The following is a 23,715-nucleotide window of genomic DNA, read 5'->3' as shown; positions in this document are numbered from 1 at the left end:
CCAGGACAGGATATTTCACATCAGTCAGCGCTAAATAAACGTTTGTTGAGTTAAATTGATAGTTGCTTCCAAGAGTGCAGGCTCTGGAGCTAGAGAGCTTTGGGTTTTAATCCTAGTGCTGCCAAATAATTGGGTCAATGACCAAATTTCAGCAAGTCACATGGCCAATGAGCCCAAGGTTCCAATCTGGAAATGGGGTGATACGTGCCCTGCAGGCATGCCTAGCGCACAGAGATGCTCAGGAAATTTCAGCTACTTTTAAATAATGCAAAGCTGCACCGAATTAGGGATTAGACTGGGTTTTTAAGCCTCAAGGAGCAAAAGTAGTACTGGTGGTAGCTCCAGGGAGCACATTTCTGTTCCACATGAGTGAGTCTTGGCTCTCTGAAGCTGGGATGGGAAGTCTCAAAGACTGGTGTCTTGGTTGGGTGATCCTTTGGGAAGGCTGTTGGAAAGGAGAGTCGAACATACAATGGGTGGCAGGACTAGATAACTTTCAGAGCCCCTCCCAACCCTAAGAGTCTAACACTCTCAATTTAACTGATTAGCCAAACACAGACACAGACACACACACACACACACACACACACACACACACACACACACAGTGAGAGAGAGAGAGAGAGAGACTCATTTTAAGATCAGACCATTGTGTTATTTTCATAATAATTTCCTGATTCTAGTTTCTCTCTTCAATCTTTCACATTGCTGCCAGGATGAACGCACTAACATGGAAATCTGGTCGTTCAATTATAGCACAGATTTTTCAGCCTGGCCATTTATTAATTGGCCTCAACCTACATTCGCACCTGTCATGCTCCCATTCCATGCCTATCTAGCACCAATGTGCTGTGGTCACAGCAAATGACCAGGCATTTTGGGAATACACTGTGTTTGTTCATCTCTCCCTGTCTTGGCCCCTGCTCTTGTTTCCTTTCTCTTTCTACCCTTTCCATCCAGTACAGTCCTACTTATTTTTCAAGATGCTGATTCAATGTCACCTCTTCAAGTGTTCTCCAAGGGCCCCCCATAACCACAGTAGTAATTTGTTTCTCTCTTCCTCCACAGCACTCTGTGCACAATGCCCAATAACACATATTATACTTTTGTTATAACTTATGTCTTCACTGCCACCACAACCACAGTGTAGGGGCATGAATTGTTCATCTTTGTATCCTCCAAACTTGTACATAGTAGCACTTATCACTGCTCAAGATGACATTTTAGATGAGTTTCCTGGTTTGTTCAGTCTCCTCTGCTAGACTCTCCGCTTCCTGAGAGCAGGAGCTTACCATGTGTTCTGCTACCTCCCCAGAACTTCGAACAGTGCTGGTACTTTGTAGGTCCTCAATCACCTTTCTTTGAGTGAATAAATGATTGTTAAATGAATTAATGAATGTAAAATTGAGTTCTATGAATTTGCTTTGCTTAAATTCTGGTGGTTTTCCCACTTTACTCCAGGGAATGGTTCACTGGAATGGTTTATAAAGACTAAGAAAAAAGATAAAAATAGCAAAGTGTGCCTTATTTTCAGTTGCATTAAGGGTAGGAATTTCACATAATTAAGATTTAATGAGAACCAGGTTTGGATAAAAACTATATTAAGAGCGGGCCCAGGATCCTGCCAAGGGCCCAGAATAAATCCCAGTGACCCTCAAAGACTTCAGAGTCTGGGAAAGCCAGAAATGAAACAGAAATGTCAGACTGGCGTTAGGACCATACTCCTCTTGTGTTCAGATGTTCCCTGGTCCAGATCTGCCAACACAACGAAACTGGTCCACATAGGAAAGGCTGGCAAAAGTGTCACTGGCCAAAAGGCTTTGGGAACAATCACAAGGCTGTGCTAATTCCAGAACAGGCAAACTCACACGAGAATAGGTTTTCGAATTGCTAAATGGTACTGTTCCTAATGCTTTTGTGTTTGTAGGCAAGGAGAGCAGACTTAGGATACTGCGGGGTTCAAACAATGGTTTAGAGCCTATACTACGACAATGCCCAATTTGTTTTAGTTCAACTCATCTCAAATAATTCAATCTGACAAAAATTTACTGAGCTTCTCGTCACATATGGAATAGAAATCAGATCCCTTTGCAGGCCCAAGAGGCCCTGTAGGATCTGACCCTGCCCGCCTTGGACTCGTCTCTGATTACACTCCCCATTCACACACTCTGTTCCGGCCTCCTTGCTGGTCCTGGCACGTGCCAAGAATGTTTCTGCCCCAGGGCCTTTGCACTTACTGTTCTCTCTGCCTGGCAAGATCTTTCCTTAGTGGCTTGCTGCTTCACTTTCTTTAGCCCTCTGCTCCAATGCTATCTCCTTAGATAAAACTTCTCTGACCACTCTACCTAAAATAGCACTTTTTGGAAGTTGTCCTTGGTTTAAGTACCCAGTTTGATTTCTCTCTATGCCACTTCTCTGTGCCTGATGTTTGTATTATTTATGCATTTGTTCCTTTTCTTTTTCCTTTGGTAGAATGGAAGCTCCACAAGGGCAGACATTTTGCCTGCTGTATGGTAAATGCTCTATAAATATATGTTGAATGGATGAAAGAATAAGTAAGTACCTTCTGTGTACCTGGTTCTACACCTGGTGATACTGCAGAGGTCCCAGTACTCAATGAACTCAAGGTCTAATGTGAAAAGCATGAGAAAAGAAGCTGTTATGCCACCTTCCAAAAAGCTTCATGATAAAGGAATGCACAAAGTCTAATGAGAGAAGGAAATAGGAGCATCTAAATCAGCCACAGTTGAAGGGAGTGAGTGTGCTGGGAAATGTCGCCCGGAGCCTGGACCAGGGAGGCAGAAGTGTTTGGGAAAAGAATCCAGGCAGAGGGAATGAGGTGAAAAGATGTAGGGCAGTTTCAGGGGATTCTGTATGAATTGGAGTAGCTGAAGGAGTAAGTGGGTGAAGAAGTAAGATGAACCTGATAAATTAATAAATACATGAACGGGAAGAGCAGTTTATGCAGCAGACTGAGCACTTAACTGGTTCCCGATTTATTGACTGCCTCCTCGGAGCAAGGGTCTGTGCTGAGTTTTATGGAGGACACAAGGATTTAAAACCTGGTCTCTGTTGTTCAATGTAGCAAGGAGGTTTACTGTGACTATACATCCCTGACTTTCCAGGGCAGTCCCAATTGCATAAAGTCTGTTTGACTTTTAAAATTATAATTATACTCCTTAATTATACTTGTGTATCTGTTAGATCAGGACTTTTGACTGGTGGACTGGGGCATTAAGTGGCTATCAAGGAAAGAAAAGCAGATAACTCTCATGCAAGGCAGACCATGAGAAGTGCCTTGTGGGATGTTGCTGTAAAGTGCTCTGGAGTCTGAAGAGGGACAGTACTTCCAGGGAAGGATTTTAGAGGCAGTGGATGCTCAGTGTTTTCAACAAGTTAGTCCTTAGTTTCCTTTTACTAGTTTCCTTTCCTAATCACAAAAATATGCTTTCCCCATCTTGCTGCCCCAGGGTCTGGGGTGTGGCTGTGCAAGGAGAGGGTGGGATTCTATGTAAGGGACTAATACAGAGCAATGGGACAAAAGACTGCAAAAAGAGCTTGCTCCAGGAGGGGAGTTTGAACCTACCAGTGAGAAGAGAATGGAAGCCTGGGAACACATCCACCTTCTTCTGCCAGCACACTTGGCTTAAATTCCTGAGCAGGTCTGAACTTGACTGGCTAACTCTTGACCGAATTCCTCACTCTAGTTTGAAAGAACTGAGAAAGCCATCACAGGTGATGCTTCTTATACACACAGAAAACATAAGATAGAGCCACGTTTTAAAATCCAGAATTAGACACAAACAAACACAGCCACCAAACAAACATAAACCTCCTGGAACTGTGGCATCCTCCTCAACTATAGACTTGACCAAGTGTGCGTTCTATGAACTTTGTCCACAGAACAAGCTCAAAACTTGCTTTCTGATGAGGCTGCCATGCTTCTTTCCATTCTAGAAGCAATCCAGAAAGAGCAGGAGGAGAGTCCCAGGGATCCCCAGAGCAGCCCTCTGGTTTCGGTTTGGCCACTCACTGCATAACTTGGGGCAAATCTCATGACTTTTTTATAGTCAGTCTCTGGAGATGTGAAAAGCGATCTTCCCAGCTCCCAGTTTTGTTGTGAGAATAGAGGGAGATCCTGAGTGTGGAAGTGCTCACTCCAAGAGATTCTGATCATTACTGTTGCTCTAGAAAGCTCGCAGGCCAGGCAGACGCCATTGTTCCCTACACTTCCCATAAGGCCTTGCTTCCTGGAAGAAAAGCAACAGCTGGGATTGGGCTGGGTGAGGCTCCCTCCCAGGATTCTCCTTTTGCAGTTTCTTCCTCCTACAGGCCACTAGAGGTCCCGTGAATTAACCCCTCAGTTGCTCTACTCCAAGCTGACTACTCTTTTCATAACCATTTCCTCTCCATTGATGTTTTAGTCACACCACTGTGGGTAGTTTTAAAAGAACAGCAATTCGCACACTGGAAACAATTCAAATGGCCACGAACCCTAGAGCCATTAGGCAAATTACGGTACAGTCACACGATGGAATATTCTGCAGTCATTAAGAATGTTTATGCATGTTCTATAGTACAACCAGGAATATGCTTATGGTATGCTATTAAGTGAAATAAAAATAAGACAAAATTATATATACACAGTGTAACTATGTTCAAAACCCTCCCTATTTGTGTTAAAAAAAGACAAGACAATAAACTAAATAATAATTTTGGCTACCTCAGGGTAGCAGAATTATAAATAATTTTAATTTTCTTCCTTATATTTTCCTGTAGTTTCCAAAATTTAAAAAACAAGCACATATACCTTTTCAGTAAGAAATAATAATAATAATTGAATTTATAGCACCTTTTATTGTAGGTATAAAAAGATGTAGTCTGTGAGGAGAGCAAAATGGAGGGATGGGGAAAATGTAATTAAATCAATAAAAATCCAGGGAACTGTATACCTGTAGAGGATTTGTTTATGAAGTCAGACTTTGAAGAATGCACATTCAACTCAGATGCCATGTCTACTGGGCAAATGACCAAATTTACTGCCAGGGCTACTTCCCATAACATGTGAAAACCAGTTGTGTGCTAGCAGCTGTCAATATCACTATTTCTGAAAGGATAAAAAAAGAGTGGAAACTTGGAGCAGGGGCAGATGGTTCAAAAGTGGGATGAGCTCAGAGAGCACTTTCTCTCTGCAGGCCCCTCTGCTCCCAGGCATTTGGGCTCCAGGCTTCCATTGGTTCCTGCCATGCTGGGCCAGCCCTCAGTTTGCACTGGGCAGTTTCAAGGGCTGATATTCGCTAATGTTGTTTTTTCCCCCTGAGTGTTGGCCCCAGACACACAGCATGCATGGGGCTGTCAGTTCCAGGCAAATGAGAGCAACCTGGGGAGGCCAATGTGGCTTGCCTTGGGACCACTCAGGAGAAAGGAGGAGGCCAACTGGTGATCTCTCTCTGGGAGACACTGAGGAGGGCACTCACTCAGCTACGGACTTGTCATCTCTCTTTGGGGCTCTTGCAGGAAGCATCCAGCTGGTCCCTACATCTCTCTCTGCTCCAGTCCCCTGGGGCCAGGTCCTAACTGATCCTTCTCTTCCCCACCCACTCTGTGCCAGTCCTTGTCTGGCTGTCAGAAAGTGAGACAAATGATCAAAGCCCCGTCCCTGCTTGTGCAGAGCTCAAAGCCTGGCAGTGGAGACAGACATGGAAGCAAATAATGCCAGAGCAGTCATGGGGACCCACGGTGGGTGGGCAAGAGGATGCACGCTCTGGAACCACAGTGCTGGGGCCCAACCTCCAGCCCCGCCACATCCTAACTTAGCTGTGTGACCTTGGGCAAGCCCCAGAACGTCTGCTCACTCTTCTTATCTGTTAAATAGGCAAAATAACAGTAGCTGAGAGGGTGACTGTGAAATTTAAGTGGAATGCTCTGGAAAAGCTCTCATCACATGGCCTGGCATGAGCTGGCACTCAAGGACTGTTAAAATTATTCACCGAAGGGGTTGTGAACAGAGAAGGCCTTCTGCCAAGGGCACAGGTCAGCAAAGCTTTCATGGGAGAGGTGGGGATGCAGCTGAGTCCTGAAAGATGAGCAGAGGCATTTGGATTTTGCTTATGTTTCTCCCCTGATCCAAACCTTCAACCCTACCCCTGCTGTCAAAGGAACAAAGCCGCCCATGACACCTGCAGGACAAAACCCTCTCCCCGACACTTTCAACTCAGGATGATATTCTAAATATTTAACTACTGTGAAGGCTCAGGCACCGATCAACTCCTACAGCCTTAGTGCAGCAGGGCCTCCTGGAGCACCTGCAGGGCCAGATGCCAAGCTGTTGTTGCTGGATGGCAGGGACATCGTGGGGTTGGGAGCACTTGGGGCAGTGGCTTTTTGCCAACCCATAGAGAGAAGCATTTCAGCATTTTAATAACTGGTTAAACAGCTGCACCTCTGCAAACCAGCTGATGGGCAGTAGAGCCCCTGTGCTAGTCTGTCTCAGTTGGTCTGTGTGTCCCCCACTATCTCCGGATTTCCAGCCTGGAGCCTTTGACAGCTGCTCCTCTCGCCTAGAACACCTTCCCCACTTCCAATCATCAAATGGCTGGTTTTTTTCATCTTTCAAAGTCCGACTCAAATACCGCCTTGCCTGATCTGTTCCACTTCCAGTAGTTCCCTTCTGACACTACACTCTTTCTCCATTCTGGCTGTGCTGGACATGAGCCACGTGAGGCCTCCCGGAGTCCCCACTCCCTAGCAAAGGGCTGGACACACAGCAGCAAAGGTATGGTGGTAAAGGGAGCGAGTTCTGGAGCCAGCCTGCTGGGCCTGAATCCCTGTGCTACCACTTCCAGGCCCAGTGATCTTGGGCAAATTAGCTATCCTCAGCCTCACTTTGTCCATCTGTAAAACGGGGATGACAATAATAATACCTACCTCATGGAGTTATAATGGGGGATAAATGAGTTAATTCACGTAAAGTACTTAGAATGGTGCCTGGCACATAAAGAATTTGATGAATATTATCTCTTACTATTATTGTGCTTATAGCTGGCACTTAATGCATGTTTATGGATCGACTAAATGACTGACTGACTGATAAAAGCTTAATAATATATAGAATCAACAATGAAAAACATTAAAATAAAATGAAAAATGAAAGCTCAAGTAATATTGAAGTAAAGATTTAAGAGGCAGCTTCTGAGTTTATTTATATACAATCACGTACTGCATGATAATGACATTCTGGTCAGTAACAAACCTCATATATGATCGTGGTCCCATAAGATTATAATACAGTATTTTTACTGAAGCTTTTCTAGGTTTAGATATGTTTAGATGCACAAATGCCACTATGTTACAATTTCCTACAGTATTCAGTAGAGTAACATGCTATACAGGTTTGTAGCCTGGGAGCCATAGGCTCTACCGTGTAGCTTAGGTGTGGAGGTGAGGCTACACTAGCTGGGTTCATGTAAGTACACTCTGCAATGTTCCCACAATGACAAAATCACCTAATGATGCATTTCTCAGAGTGTATCCTTATTGTTAAGCAACATATCACTGTATACAGCAATTTGTGTCAGAAGATTCACATGTTTCTCAAAGGCTGTCCAATCAAATGGAGTGATTTGATTATCATTATACCACTTTTTGTTTGTTTGTTTCTTTGAAACAGAGTTTTGCTCTGTTGCCCAGACTGAAGTGCAATGGCACAATCTCGGCTCACTGCAACCTCAAACTCCCGAGTTCAAGTGATTCTTCTGCCTCAGCCTCCCAAGTACCTGGGTTTACAGGCATGTGTCACCATGCCCAGCTAATTATTGTATTTTTAGTAGAGATGGGGGTTTCACCATCTTGGTCAGACTGGTCTCGAACTCCTGACCTCAGGTGATCCACCTGCCTTGGTCTCCCAAAGTGCTGAGATTACAGGCGTGAACCACCACGCCCGGCCCATTATTCCACTTTTATTAGCAATATTTGTTGTGCCTAAGCCAGGGACAAAACTAAAAGGAAAAAGGGAAGACGGAGGGCGATGTATATTAAGGCAAGAATGTTCTTGGCCTTAGATTTTCAGGCATTTCACCTTCACGTGGACTCCTCTGCCCTCTTTCTATACCCTGCATCCTTCTCATCTCATCCCACAGTGGGATGCAGTTGCGAGGGTGAACTCTGCACTCAAGCCTCCTGCCTTTGCATACCAGTTCTGCCTGGTGATAGCTGTATGACCTGGGTAAGCTATGTAACCTCTCTGAGCCTGAAGTTCCTCATCATCAAGACAGATAGGGCAATAGTGTGGTGGCTCATGCCTGTAATCCCAGCACTTTGGGAGGCCGAGGTGGGTGGATCACCTGAGGTCGAGAGTTCGAGTCCAGCCTGACCAACATGGAAAAACCCCGTCTCTACTAAAAATATAAAAAATTAGCTGGGTGTGGTGGTGCATGCCTATAATCCCAGCTACTCAGGAGACTAAGGTAGGAGAATTGCTTGAACCTGGGAGGTGGAGGTTGAGGTGAGTCGAGATCGCACCATTGCACTCCAGCCTGGCAACAAGCGCGAAACTCTGGCTCAAAAAAAAAAAAAAAAAAAAAAAAAAAATTTGATGCTGACAGGCTCATAAGAGTCTTGTGAGAAATCAATGAGCTCATGCACTTAGAAGACAGCCTGACACACCATAAACACCTGGCAAAATGAGATGGTGATGATGATGATGGCTGCTTTAAGAAACTCAGCTCTAAGAGGATCAAAACACAGTCATGTGGCATATGTTTCAGTAGGTGAATTGGTCCCTGGTCTCTACAATGAATCCTTCTCTGTTGCTCTGAGAGTGGGATTTTCAGTCTGTTTTTCTAGAAGGGGGATACTGCCTGCATTAAGTCTCTAGTTCAGGGCTGTCCCATAGATGTTTCTGTGATGATGGGAATGTCCTATGCTGTGCAATATGGGAGCCACTGAGCCACATGTAGCTGTCAAGCATCTGAAATGAGGCACATGGTATCTTATTTAATTTGAATCCATTTAAATGTAAATAGCCACACATGGTTAGTGGTGACCATGCTGGCCAGTGCAGCTCTGGTTCCTTAGTCTTTGTGTCATAGAAGTCAGATTTTTTTTCCCTTTTCCCATGAAATAAAGAGAAGCTGGTATTAGACTAAACTAGATTAATGTAGCACCCAGTTTAGTGGGATTCCAAAAAGACCTGGACATTGAAATGAACAAGTGCAGCCTATCCATCTGATCAGACTAAACATGCATGTTCCCAGAGAGAGCTGTTTCTTAAACTTGAACCTCGCAGCTTGTCACCTATGGTCAGAAACAATTTCTCCCCCTCGGCTGAGAACTCCTGGGGAACCGAGTAGAAGCTGTTTGACAAGCCCTGAAGGCTGGAGGTGTTTAACAGGCCTGAAGCGGGTGAAGTTTAGGATTTGCCCTGATGCTGTCCCCAGGGAGGACATCTGTCAAATCCTGCCTCGCCTTTCCCTGGTAAAGCTTGTCACTCATTTGCCATTCCTGAGCCACGTTAGAGGAGCCGGCTGCCTTGTTAGGCTGAGGATGACCATTAAATTGGGATGCTAGAAGCTATCACTTGGCAGCTACTGCTCCAAAGCCTGAGAGTTCTGCAGGCTGGCCATGTCTGACCTTGGGGACCCATTCATGTCAGCAAACTGCAGAGGGATCCAGCCTCGCACGAGGGAAGGGGAGTCGAGGCCCTGCAAGGCTCACTCCAGTCCCCAAAGTCTGAGGAATATTTATTAGCACCTATGACAGGCTAAGCTCTACCAGGGAGACAAAAGTCACTACAAAAGCTGATTTCTTGCCTTTAGGTAACTTGTAAATGGAGGTTGGTTTCGGGTAAGGAACAGAGATAAGACACACGCACAAAAAACGACTATACCTTGTTATTCACAGTGTTGTCCCTGAGCCAGCAGCAATAGCCTCACCTGGGAGTTTGTTAGAAATGGAGACTCTCAGGCCCCACCCCAGTCCTAATGAATAGGATCTCCATTTTAAGAAGATCCTAGGTGATTCAAATCATGAATGTTTGAAAGACTCTGCTGGAATATATATCCAAGCCGTAAACACCATGATGGTGAGAATAATAATGACCATTATCTATAAAAAGGCTAATGTGTACTGAGTTTTAAGTGCTTAAAATATATTAACACAACATTGCTTAATAACAGCCCTCTGAAGTAGATTCTATGATTATCTTCCATTTTACAGATAAGGAAACTGAGGCTCAGAGTGGCTAAGTAACTTATTTAAGGCCACACAGCTCATGAGTATTAGAGCTCTGATATTCACCTAGGTGTTCTGGCTCTAGAATTACAAAAAAAATCTAGAACTATTCTTCCTAAATGATGTACACGTGTATTGAAATATCACACTGTACCCCATAAGCATATCAAATATTATTTATTAATTAAAAATAAAAAATGTTCTATGAAGATCCTTAGGTTTTAAATAACATTTTCCTACGAAGCAGTAATTTAGGATCAAAGACTTAATTTTATCATCTGCAGGTGAGGCATAACCTACTTCACAAGGTTGATGTGGGGGTTAAATTAAACTCTGTATGTAAAGTGTCTCACACAGTACATGACACATAGTAGACGCTCACCAAATGTTCAGTACTCTACATTACCATCCCTTATGCTTCTATTGGGGTTTCAGACACAGTCCTGATCTCTTACCTCCCTGCTCAGCATCCCTTTCTGAGCTCTTCTGAATTCCTCTTCTCTCTCTCTCTCTCTCTCTCTTTCTGTCTCACTCTCTCAAGACAGAGCCCTGCTCTGTCACCCAGGTTGGACTGCAGTGGCACAATCTTGGCTCACCGCTACCTCCACCTCCTGGGTTCAAGTGATTCTTGTGCCTCAGCCTCCCGAGTAGCTGGGACTACAGGCATGTGCCACCATGCCTAGTTAATTTTTTGTATTTTTAGTAGAGATGGGGTTTTGCCATGTTGGCCAGGATGGTCTCGCATTCCTGCCCTCAGGTGATCTCCCTGCTTTGGCCTCCCAAAGTGCTGGGATTACAGGTTTGAGCCACCACACCGAGTCTCTTCTGCATTCTGCACTGCCTAGAGGAGAACATCCTGCCGCCTTATCCAGTTTCTCAAACTTCCTTCCAGCTTGGTCTGGGGCTGCATCCAAAGCCTCTTCTGGACAAGGTCTCACTCTCTGTCCACTCACCTTCCTCCCCTGATGGTGCATATTCTGTTCCCTTAGCATGTAGCTCCTGTCCCTATAGTGACCCAGCACTCATTTGACATTTGTGATACTTTCAGACTTTCCCCAATGTGCATGACTTTGGGCAAGTTACACAACCGTGTTGCATCTCAGTTTCCTCATCTGTAAAATGGAAAGACGTAAGGCTATCTGCTCCTGACTCAAGGAGTATTGGGAGGACTGAATGAGTTAATACACATAAAGTATTTAGAGCAGGGCCTGCCACATTTGTAAGTGTTCGTCAAAATCTCTTGCGATATCAAAGAAGAGATCAATCTGGATTAAGGGAGTAGAGAATAATCCCCACCATTTATGGATCACCCGCCATGGTGTCAATGATCATGCATGACACTTATGTAAGTTAGTTCATTTGTCACTGAAACAGCCCCATGAAGTAGAAATTATTATTTCTTGTTCACAGCTGAAGAAACTGAAGCCTTGAGGTCAGACAGCACTTGAATGCAAGAACCAGTACCAAACTGAGGACTGCCTGAGTTGATTCGGCAACATGGCTCTCTGGGCTGGAAGCAGGAATACCTAGGTTTCAGGCACAGCTCTGTTCAGTTCTGCAAGCATTTATTGAGCACTTACTATATGCTATGCACTGATCATTTAGTACAATCTGAAGTGGTAGGGAAGGGTTTCTGGAGGAGGTGATGCCTAAATTGGATCCTGAAGGATGAACTTGAGGTAGCTAGAGGATGACACAGAGGGGAGGAAGCATTTCAAGAGGGCAAAATATAAGTAAAGGCATGGAGGCACTGCCTTGCAAAGCCTCTGGAAATGTGCTCGTGACTCCAGCCAAGTCCCTCATCACTCTGGGCTTCAGTTTCATTAACTTCAACATGAAAGAAGCGAACTTTCTCTGTTCTAAGATCTCCTTTGACTAAATTTCATGTCCAATGACAGAACAGCCCAATGAAAAGTCATGCTTTCAAAGGCTATCCAATGGAACAAATCAATAAAAGTAGGTGTAGTATCTGGATCCTATATTGTGAAACAAACAAAAACTTTTGTATGTACACAGAAAACTAGACTAGAAGGAAATGCCTTATAGAGTCACAGTGCTTATCCCTGGATACAGAGACTAGGAGTCATTCAAAGTTCCTTCTTTATATTTTTTGGACGTTGTCACATTTTATTTAATAAGTGTATTCATTTTATACCCTGAAAATACTAATGAAGATTATGAAAAAAAATTCTAGGGACTGGGGATAAGACTTTCAAACTTTGTTTCTTTTAAACCACTGCCCATGGAAGCAAAACAGACTAACGGGTAAGAACCCAGACCAGGGCTTAACTCCAAAGGTTCAAGTATTCCTTCTCCAACTTCAGATGTGACCTTGGGCAATAAATCAACTTCAGTTAGGTTAATAAAACCGGGGTAAAAACTACTCTGATTTTAAAAATTTAATTCTCTCTGATTTTTCTGAAAATGAAGATTATGGCCGGGCATGGTGGCTCACGCCTATAATCCTAGCACTTTGGGAAAATGAGGTGGGCGGATCACCTGATGTCAGGAGTTTGAGACCAGGCTGACTAACATGGCGAAACCATATCTCTACTAAAAATACAACATTAGCCAGGCATGGTGGTGCATGCCTGTAATCCCAGCTACTCGGGAGGCTGAGGCATGAGAATCGCTTGAACCTGGGAGGCGGAGGTCACAGTGAGCAGAGATTGTGCCATTGCACTCCAGCCTGGGCAATAAGAGCGAAACTCCGTCTCAAAAAAAAACAAAAACAAAACAAAAACAGAAAAAAAAGAAGATTACAACCCATATTAGAGGTCAGCAAACTTCTTCTGGGAACGGTCAAATAGTATTTTCAGCTTTCTGGACCCTAAAGTCTCTGTCATAACTAAGCAACTCTGTCACAGTGCAAAAGCAGCCACAAATAATATGTAAACAAATGAGTGTGGCTGTATTCCAATAAAACTTTATTTGTAAAAACAGACAGTGGGCCAGATTTACCAGCAGGGTGTTGTTAGCTAACCTCTAGCACATTGATGTAATGGCCCACTCATGGGCTGTAACCTGCAGTTTGAAACATAGTGGAACTACAGCAGTTTTTACCATGGATAGAGGAAATAAATTGCCACAATGCTCAAGTTACAAATGGATCATGTTTCAAAACTTTGCTTTTTGAGTCAATAATTTAGAATTCAACATGTATTTTTTTTTCTCCTTAAGAATCATTTATATGGTGGTTGAGATTCCAGGTCTACAGAAAACAGATCTAATATCTCATGTTCTCGCTCTAGCATGTCCCCATTCATCCAGCAACTCTGAATTTCTCCAGAGCCATTAGCCCTAGGCTGGGCATTGTAGGGGACTGTAAAATGAGCCAGACATGATTGCTCCCTCAGGAAGATGAGGAAGTAGCATTCTTCCTCTGAGAATAGACCTTCTGAATCCCTGCTCAGGATACCAGGAATGGCTCTCCTCTCCTCCTTCTTGCTATTGAGGCTTCCAGGGTGTTAGACCAAGGAGTCCTTATATTGGGGTGGTATTTTGGTTCTCAACTGTGATGTGTAAGCCAGTCAGTTGTGACTTGTGTGGCTAATAATGGTAATAAGTGCTGGCCTGTGCAAATGATTCACTTGTGTGTTATCTATTTTTTTAAAAGTAAATTAGCAGAGACTGGGCACAGTGGCTCACATCTGTAATCCCAGCACTTTGGGAGGCCGAGGCAGGCGGATCAGTTGAGGTCAGGAGTTTGAGACCAGTCCAGCCAAAATGGTGAAACCCTGTCTCTTCTAAAAATACAAAAAATATTAGTTGGGTGTGATAGCACACACCTGTAGTCCCAGCTCTTTGGGAAGCTGAGGCGGGAGAATCGCTTGAACCTGGAAGGTGGAGGTTGCAGTGAGCCAAAATTGCACCACTGCACTCCAGCCTGGGTGACAGAGTGAGACTCTGTCTCAAAAAAAAAAAAAAAAAAAAAAAAAAAAGAAAATTAGAAGAATATAGTGGACTTTGTCAGTTTTTGTTGTTGTTGTTTTTCTTTTCTTTTTTTTTCTTTTAGCTTTCCAGAACCACTGATGATGTTACTTGGTGTTTGGAGAATTTTCCATATTATGAGTCCATGGTTCTACCAGGTAGAAATTCACCTTCCCAGACTCCCTTGTTAGGGTCTAGGCAGGTCCTGTGACATGTAGGGTACGTGGAGCTGATGTGGGTGATGACAGAGACACTCAGCCTTTAGAGGCAACAATAACAGAGGTCCTGTTGGAGTGTTCAATGGCCAGCATCAGTAGTGTAAGGTCCAGTGTCTGTGCCTAGTACCAGTGGCTGTGAGATCTCTGCTAGAGCAGTCCTGGGGTACAATCCCAGGTTATGTAGCCTGGTTATATAGCCTCAAAGCCTGGATCTCTGGCTTCAATGCCCACCAGAAGTCTTATTAAGATCCAGTAAACATTTAGATTCATGGGACTATTATAGGCCACCCTGGGCCCAGCAGGACAGTATCAGATATTCTTTCAGTGGGAGTCCTTGCAGCACTTTGCCCAGTCATCAGGAGCTTATCTCCTGTCCAGGTGACATGCAGGTGCAAGGAGCTGAGATCCACATGGGTGATTGTGGGAGCTGCCCTGCCCTGGTTTGTAAACCCCAATATCTCTTGTAACAACTCCATAGCAATAGCTTCCAAGGTCTCTTCAAAGGACACAGCTAGTTACAAGAGTCAATAAATTAAGGGAAGTCCAAAGCTCTGGGTCTTTATCAAGTATTTCTGGTACCTCCAGGCCAGATGTAATTTGTCAATCTTGGATCTTTCTGACCATAAGCAATGTTTCCCAGAAACATAGTTAACACTGCAATTTTTATAAGGTTTCCTCCAGGGGAACAGAGCTAGAGAGTTAATTCAAGGTCAAATTTTCATGCAGAAGGGGAAAAGATTTGTTAATCTTCTACCCATACTGGGCCTCCCAGAGGTTTTCTTTCTGCTTTAGGTGTCATGAGAGGTTTAGCTTTTGCAACTAAGTATCCTGACTGGTAGTGCTGTTTGCATCAAGGATACCTCTACTCACTTGCATTCTGATTTACATTCCTTAGTGGAAAAGAACAGAGTAGAGCTATAACTAACACGCTGGACTTATTGCGTAACTGCAGGTATGTCCATAGGAGTAAGTTGAAGTTTGAATCTCACTTGTCAAATACATCACAGAGATAAAAAATGTTAAGATGCAATGTGTTGGGGTGAGCTTTTGGTAGCATGAGTATCATGGAACATGTATTTGGTTGTCATTCACTGCTAATGTCTGCTATGTCTGCTTTATTAACTCTGTTTCTTCAAGTGTAAATTCTTCCATTTGCTAAGATTATTTTGTTTCACATTATTAGTTTTCCTCCAACAGTTGGTGATTGGTGATTGTATACTCATGTTTGTAGTTGAAAATCCCCTGGCAGACATTTCCCTGATATAAATGTCTGTACATTCTGTTTGCAAAAGGAACAAGAGCTACCACTACCTAGAAATAAATTCTGGTTTGTTTTCAGTGAGACTGGAAGAAGGCAGAACTACTTAATTGTCTAGTCTTCCAAGTGAAGCTGTGCACAGTTACCCCAGGCATTACCAGATAGCTACCTGAGGCAACAAAATACTCTCATTTATCCTACTATTTTTTTTTTTTATCTTGTGGTAATAAATTACTAAAATCATCCATGGCCAAAGACATCTAGGAATCACTGATATTTCCAGTAATGATACAGGTGAGGGAAACCTTAGTCTAGATTGAGGACGATTCTTTTTGAAAACAGTACCCTCACATGGCTCCTCCTATCAAAATTAAGGTGTTTTCACTTATCATTACTATTTGGAAAATAAATATCACCTAATTGTAAATATTACAAAATTTGTCTGAGTTTTTAAAAATAAAAATATCTGAGGTATCTGAATGATTTTAGAAGCTCAAGAAATAGGAGCCAAAGTTCTGGAAAAACTTAGACTACAGAAATCTCACACTGGCACTGAGCTTCTTCAAAATTCCACAATGAAAAACGAAACTATCCAAAACAAATGGAGCAACTCCAAAGCTGTGCCCACATGAAATGGCAAAATGGCGCATGCAGGCCTACTTCCAAATACTTCAGCCAAGAAAGGCTGTTCTCACAAGAAGGGATGGTTTGAGGCATAAAATAATCCATATTTCGCCAATATTTCCCAGGCTGTCTGTTGGGCACAGATGAAAACAAATAATATTCAGCCCCTGTTCTTGAAGAGCTTATAGTCTAGAGGAAAACCATATAAGCATCATGGCCCTACCTGACTTTGTCAGAATAAAGATAGTCAAGGAGATGATACTGTTTGATAGATTTGCAGAATAAAAAGGACGCACACACAGAGAAAGAGAGAGAGAGAGGAGAGAAAGAAATAACTCCAAATTAGAGTCCTAACTTCTACTGGAAATTCTCATTTGGAGGCTTTGGTACAGAGCTGGTGTAAATAAACACTTGACTGAAAACAGACGGCCCCTCGCCTCTGAAGTTCTTCCGCTTGTGTTTTCCGGTGCTAAACACTAAAACCTATTCCATCAGGGAGCAGGAAGAAATAACGATCCCTCTGGAAAGAATCACAGGCAGGTTTTCTTTAAGGACAATGAAAACAGCATTTTAGAGCCCCCAAAATATAATATAAGTGACTGTTTTAGGGAAGAAGGGGGTTCCCCTCATGCCACCGGATGTCTTAGCTACAATGTCTAATTCATTGCTTACATCAGTCTCATGAGGATGGTTGTGTTCTCACTTTACGAAGGACAAATGGAGTTTCAAAGAGGTGAAATAACAGAGCTACAAGAAGCCGAGCTGGGATCCAAATTTAAAGGACTATATGACTTCCAATCCACATGCTTCCCAGACGATCACACTGAACAGAACATGGAAAATGCTAAGTTCCACTTTGTCTTTTGTGCTGACTTCTGAAAATTCAACCAAAGAGGCATGGAAAGAACGAGATAAATGGCTCTAACAAATTCTGGGACATGTTCTCATTGCTCTCCTTCCCTGCTCATGCCTCTTTAAAGCTTGTCCCAGAAGGTTTGGAAGCGTTAGAGGGTCCTTTTTGACTTCCAGCCACTCCAACTACACTCTGAGTCCAGAAGGAGATTCAAGAGGGAAAATGGACACTGTGTAATAGAAAGTATAATGGGAGCTGGGCAACTGTGCTGAGCAGGAGTGGGAGGATGTCACATCGTGAGACTTCCATTTTAGAAGTTTCGCTGTGAGGAAGATGGAGCTCGTCAGAGGGTGGTGGTGGTGGTTGTTGTTGTTGCTCTTCTTCTCTTTCTTCTCCTCCTCCTCCTCCTTGTGGTGGTGGTTGTTGTTGCTCTTCTCTTTCTCCTCCTTCTCCTCCTCCTCCTCCTCCTCCTCCTTCTTCTTCTTGCTGTTCTTCTCATTGCTGTTCTTCTTCTTGTTGCTCTTCTTTTTCTTCTTCTTCTTCTTCTTCTTCTTCCTCTTCCTCATCCCCCTCCCCCTCCCCTCCCCTTCCCCCCTCCCCTCCCCTTCCCCCCTCCCCTCCCCTTCCCCCCTCCCCCTCCCTCTCCTTCTCCTTCTTATTCTTCTTCGAGACAAGGTCTTACTTTGTGACCCACGGTGGAGTACAGTGGTGCAATCTCAGCTCACTGCAGCTTCGACCTCCCAGGCTCAAGCAATCCTCCTGCTTCAGCCCCTTAAGTAGCTGGGACTACAGACAAGCACTACCACACCCAGCTAATTTTTGTATTTTTCATAGAGATAGGGTCTTGCTATGTTGCCCAGGCTGGTCGGTCTGGAACTCCTGATCTCAAGTCATCCACATGCCTCGGCCTAGCAAAGCGCTGGGGTTACAAGTGTGAGCCACTGTGCCCAGTCTTGGTCAGAGGATTTTTAAATTTAATTTAAATTTATTTTGGATGGAATCTCACTCTGTCACCCAGGCTGGAGTGCAGTAGCATGATCTTGGCTCACTGCTACCTCCACCTCCTGGGTTCAAGTGATTCTCCTGCCTCAGCATCCTAAGTAGCTAAGACTACAGGTGTGTGCCACCATGCCCAGCTAATTTTTTGTATTTTTAGTAGAGACGGGGTTTCACCAAGTTGGCCAGGCTGGTCTCAAACTCCTGACCTCAGGTGATCCACCCACCTCAGCCTCCCAAGGTCAGAGGACTATTAAAGCTTACATACAGGGAGACCATGTAGACATCAAAAGTAGAAACTGAAGTAGAAAAGATGGGGTCCTGAGCATACAGTGGCAGTGGTCTAGCGGGGAAGGAATAAAGAAATCTCACTGATGCAGCCTCAATAAGACCTGCTGACCAGCTGGAGATGGTGAGGGAGAGGAAGGAGTGCCAGTCAAGTCTCAGTTTTCTGACCAGGGTGATGAGGCCAATGGTGGTACCATTCTTAGAGCCTGGGGAGAAAGGAGGAATAGTGGGTTTTGGGGGAGAGATGAAGGCTGTAGTTTTGAAGTAGTCTGAGCTCTCCAGATGGAAATGTCCCATGGGCACTTAGATCAATAGGTTTGCTCATTCTTTGATTCTACAAATATTTGTGGACTTCCCATTCTGCTCCAGATGTTGAGTTTGGCATCAATTGAGGAGTGATGGCCAAAACAGATGTGTTCTCTGCCTTCATGAAGCTTTACAGGCAATAAATAAACACAGAAATACACACGTAGTTACAAATTACAGTAAGTGTGAGGCAGAAAAGAATAAGGTGCTAGGAGAAGAAGAATCAGCCTGCAAGTATGAGACCTGACAGTGGAAACTGGAAGTCGGCCGAGTGGGATGAGAAGGTTCTAGAGCTCAGAGGAGGCAGTGTCTGGCCGCAGCAGGGAGAGGGGCTCATCTGCATGGAGGTGGGAGCAGGAGATGACATGAGAGAGCTGAGCTGCTGGACAGCTGCACTACTGGACAGGCTGTCGGGGCTGGGGGTGAAGAGCTAGACACCCCATAGCTGAGGCCAATGGTTTCCATTCTCTCAACTCTTAGCATTTATACCCAGAGACAGCAAAGTTTCGGTGTGTCTGAACGATTATTTTTTGGCTATGGGCATCTTACCACTTCTCCATTTTGGGCATGTTTGCACGTGAAAATATGCACAAGGTACTGACTGATTTGTTGTGGATGGCGGGAGACCTGAGTAATTTAAGGAGTTAATTTCCTGATTAAGTTAACTCCAGACTGGATTGAAATATTGGTGTTAAATTGGGGTTCTTAAAGAAAAAGAAGAAGTAGCCTGGCATGGTTGCTCACTCCTATCCCAGCACTTTGGGAGGCTGAGGCAGGAGGATTACTAGAGCCCAGGGTTTGGAACCAGCCTGGGCAACATGGTGAAACCCTGTCTCTACAAAAAAAATGCAAATATTAGCTGAGTGTGATGGGGCGTGACTGTAGTCCCAGCTACTTGGGGGGCTGAGGAATGAGAATCACTTGAGCCGGGAGGCAGAGGTTGCAGTGAGCAGAGATCATGCCACTGCACTCTATCTAGCCTGGGTGACAGAGTGAGACTCTGTCTCAGAAAAAAAAAAAAAGAAAAGAAAAAAAGAAACAGCAATCTCCATGTAGCCTATGTTCCATCCTTTTCCCTTAACTGAAAGCCAAGAGACATGGTTTTGTAAGAGAGCCCAATTCAGCCCCAGTGCATCTGGCAGAAACAGAGCATCCAACGAGCTTTTCAAAACCACTTGGCACCAAGTAACAGAAAGGAAAACTGTAGGAGCCCAAGTTGGGAGTTGTTCAGCTACATGCAGAGCATATCTACAACAACAATAATAAAATTTAACATTTATTGAGCACCTACTATGTACTGGGCACTGTTCAATTTATTTAATTTTCAAACAACCCTATGTAGGATTTACTCTTTGTATCCCTATTTTGCAGATGCCTTTCCCAAGGATCCCCAGCTTTTAATTAGAAGAGCCTAGATTTGAACCTAGGCAGTCGGGATCACAGAGCCTGCTCTCTTAACCACTCTTTCTGATAAATGGGTCACACCTACAGTACTTAGAGTAAATGGGTCTATATGGAGGAGGGGCCTGATTCATCAGGCACTGTGGGGAGAGGATCTATGAACCCGTTGCTAAAGGAAGTGGGGAGGCAGAGAGGAGGCCTCCAGGCGGTCTCCGGGTCCTCTCCCAGTTCCTTCCTTCCCCATGAGGATTCGGCTTCAAAGAACCGTCACACTGCCTCCCCCTGGGCAATCAAGCCCCTTGCACACCTGAGAGGCTCACTTCTGGCTGAATAGGTGCTTCTGGTTCTCCCGGGTCCCAGGGCAGCCAGGATGAAAGAAGATGAAGATAACTCCCACGCGAGGCGGTGGCGTCCTCCAAGACTGCCTTCATGAGGAAGCCACTTTCACTGCAGAGGCCCTTACCCCTCTGGAATTTGCAGACCCACTTATCTGACAGGCCAGTTTTATCCTAAACAGAACCAGCCCTGTAAAAACCCATTTCAAGGACCCCCACACAGGTCTAAGATACCCACTCAGGGTGCAAAGTTCCCACCGGACCACTCTGGCAAGTTTTAGGAAGTGAGTCCTTTCTACCCCCATCATCCTCCCCATTTGGACACTTGCCCCACCCTGGAGGCAGTACCCACCCACCACAAGGCAAGGCATTTCTTACCTTTCCACCTGGAGGTTGACTTTGGAAGGCTCCACATTGGGGTTTTCCCATTCCATTTGCGGGCAGTGCATGAAATAGCAAAGGGTGTACAGGGCCTCCGGCTCCCAGTACAGCGCCCCCTGCTTGTGGTGCAGGGGGGTGCCATTGCCGTGGTGCTTGGCATTGAGGGGCTGCAGGTGATGCATTGCACGGGACACCAGGTCACCTGTGGACAGAAGGAAGATTTCAGATCCTCCAGGCAGCCAACACTGGCAGAGAAACTGTACCTGAAGATCTCTGTAGAGACTCTGGTCCTTGCAGTCCCTTACTTAAATGAAATAGTCCATGAGACCTTGAAGTTACATACCAAGCAGAGAGGAATGGATTCATTTATTTGGCATAGGAGGGTTTACTGAATCTGGGGTGCTGTTTCAAGCACAGAGAGCTGCTAAGATCATTTTAACCCTGCCTTTCTGGAACCCAATGTTTCTAACAAGGCGCAGGAAGCTCTTTGAGTCCCATTCCTGAGTACTGCCTCCCTTGCCTTGTGACACACCCTCTATGTTGTGGCCAACACTGCTTTAACGGTAGTCATAAGAATGGGCTATGCTCTCTCTTGCCCCTGAGCCTTGTGCATATGCTATTCCCTCTGCCCAGAACATTCTCTCCCTCTTCTTCTCCAGGCTAACTCCTACTGATCATCCAGGTATCTGCTTATAAATTAATTCCTCTAGGAAACCCCCTCTGGAGTCACCCCTGCCTTGACTTGGTTATCACACTGTACTTTTCTTTTTTTTCCTTTTTTTTTTTTTTTTTGAGATGGAGTCTCTGTTGCCCAGGCTGGAGTGCAGTGGCATGATCTCCACTCACTGTAACTTCTGCCTCCCGGGTTCAATCGATTCTCCTGCCACAGCCTCTTGAGTAGCTGGGACTACAGGTGCCTGCCACCACAACCGGTTCATTTTTGTAATTTTAGTAGAGATGGTGTTTCACCATGTTGGCCAGGCTGCTCTCGAACTCTTAACCTCAGGTGATCTGCCCGCCTCTGCCTCCCAAAGTGCTGGGATTACAGGCATGAGCCACCATGCTTGGCCCTATAAAAGTAAATTTGATGACAACAAAACAGTGTACAGTTCACCCTTGAACAACGCAGGCTGGAACTCCGTGGATCCACTTATATATGGATTTTCTTCCACCTCGGCCACCCATGATACAACAAGACCAACCCCTCCTCTTCCTTCTCCTCCTGGGCTTACTCAACATGAAGACGACAAGGATGATGACCTTTATGATGATCCACTTCCACTTCATTAATAGCAAATATATTTTCTCTTCCTTACGGTTTCCTTAATAATTTTTTCTTTTCTCAAGCTTACATATTGTAAGAATATCATATATAAGAATATAACATAAAATATATGTTAGTGGGCTGTTTATGTTATCAGTAAGGCTTCTGGTCAACAGTGGGATATTAGTAGTAAGTTTTTGGGGAGTCAAAAGTCACACAGAGAGTTTTGACTTCATGGGGGTTCAGTGCCCTTAAGTCCCACATTGTTCAAGGATCAAATGTAATTAATTTCTAGCTGAATTCTGGCCCTGTTTTCCTTTTTATAAATAACAGGTGTTAGAGAAGTGTTAAGGGCTCATATCAAATGGAGCCTTTCTTTTTAAAGTAATTAATATTCAAATGAATTTAAAATAATCACTCTATAATCAATATTATTTAATGCACTGGCTCTGTCCCACTTATGATCCTCTCATGCACATCAGAATCTGTTGCATACCTTAGGAGACAGTTGACTAAGATATCTGTGATGCTTAATTTTTTTTTTTTTTGAGACAGAGTCTCACTCTGTTGCCCAGACTGGGGTGCAGTGGCGCGATCTCGGCTCACTGCAACCCCTGCCTCCTGAGTTCAAGCGATTCTCCTGCCTCAGTCTCCTGAGTAGCTGGAATTACAGGCATGCACCACCACTCCCGGCTAATTTTTTTGTATTTTTAGTAGAGATGAGGTTTCACCATGTTGGCCAGGCTGGCCTCGAACTCCAGACCTCAGGTGATCCACCTGCCTTGGCCTCCCAAAGTACTGGCATTACAGGCGTGAGCCACCAGCGCCTGGCCGGTGATGGTAAATTTTATGTGTCAACTTGGCCAGGTCATGGTACCCAGTTCTTTGATCAAACACTAGTCTAGATGTTGCTCTAAAGAAGCTTTTTTTTTTCCTTTCCAACTTTTATTTTAGGTTCGGGGGTACACACGTAGGTTTGTAACATGAGTAAACTGCATGTCACAGGGGTGTGCAGATTATTTTGTCACCAGGTAAACAGCATAGTACCAGACAGGTAGTTTTTCAATTTTCATGCCCCCTCATCCCCTACCCTCAGGTAGGCCCTAGAGTCTATTGTTCCCTTATGAAGGTATTTTTTAGATGTGGTTAACATTTGAATCAATAGACTTTGAGAAAAGCAGATTACCTTCCACAATGTGGGTGGGCCTCATCCAATTAATTGAAGGCCTTAAGAGAAAAGACTGAAGTTCCCCGAAGGGGAAAGCATTCTGCCTCCAGACTGCAACATCTTCTACTAGAATCTCCAGCCTGCTGACCTGCACTGCAAAATTTTGGACTTGACAGCTCCCATAATCACATAAGCCAATTCCTTAAAATAAATGACTTTCTCAGTCTTTCTCCCTACAGAGAAAGAGAGAGAGAGAGAAATCCTGTTGGTTCTGTTTCTCTGGAGAATGCTGACTAATACAATATCTGACATGATGCTAGCCCCTGTTGGGGGGATGTGTCTTCCCCATCCCCTCTCATTGTTCAGCTGAAACCAGGCCTTTTTATCTCACCCCTTCTCCACCATCCTGCTGTACATTTCAACGTGACACATTTACCTAACATCCAAACTCGAGTAAGTGAGG

General features: G+C 44.4%; 1 protein-coding gene across 6 annotated transcripts in view; it reads right to left on the bottom strand.

Moving 5' to 3' along the window:
- Positions 1-23,715, bottom strand: part of ABTB3 (ankyrin repeat and BTB domain containing 3) — a 338,658-nt gene that overhangs the window by 95,738 nt on the left and 219,205 nt on the right. For all 6 annotated transcript variants that reach the window (XM_005572127.5, XM_045365859.3, XM_015431489.4 and 3 more), the window contains exon 3: positions 20,818-21,022. In XM_005572127.5, coding sequence (XP_005572184.2) covers positions 20,818-21,022 — 205 coding nt within the window. The remainder of the gene's footprint in view (positions 1-20,817; positions 21,023-23,715) is intronic.

Source organism: Macaca fascicularis, chromosome 11, assembly GCF_037993035.2.
Source record: "Macaca fascicularis isolate 582-1 chromosome 11, T2T-MFA8v1.1".
In the NCBI taxonomy this organism is placed as follows: Eukaryota; Metazoa; Chordata; class Mammalia; order Primates; family Cercopithecidae; genus Macaca; species Macaca fascicularis.
This window is presented reverse-complemented; position numbering and strand designations above follow the sequence as displayed.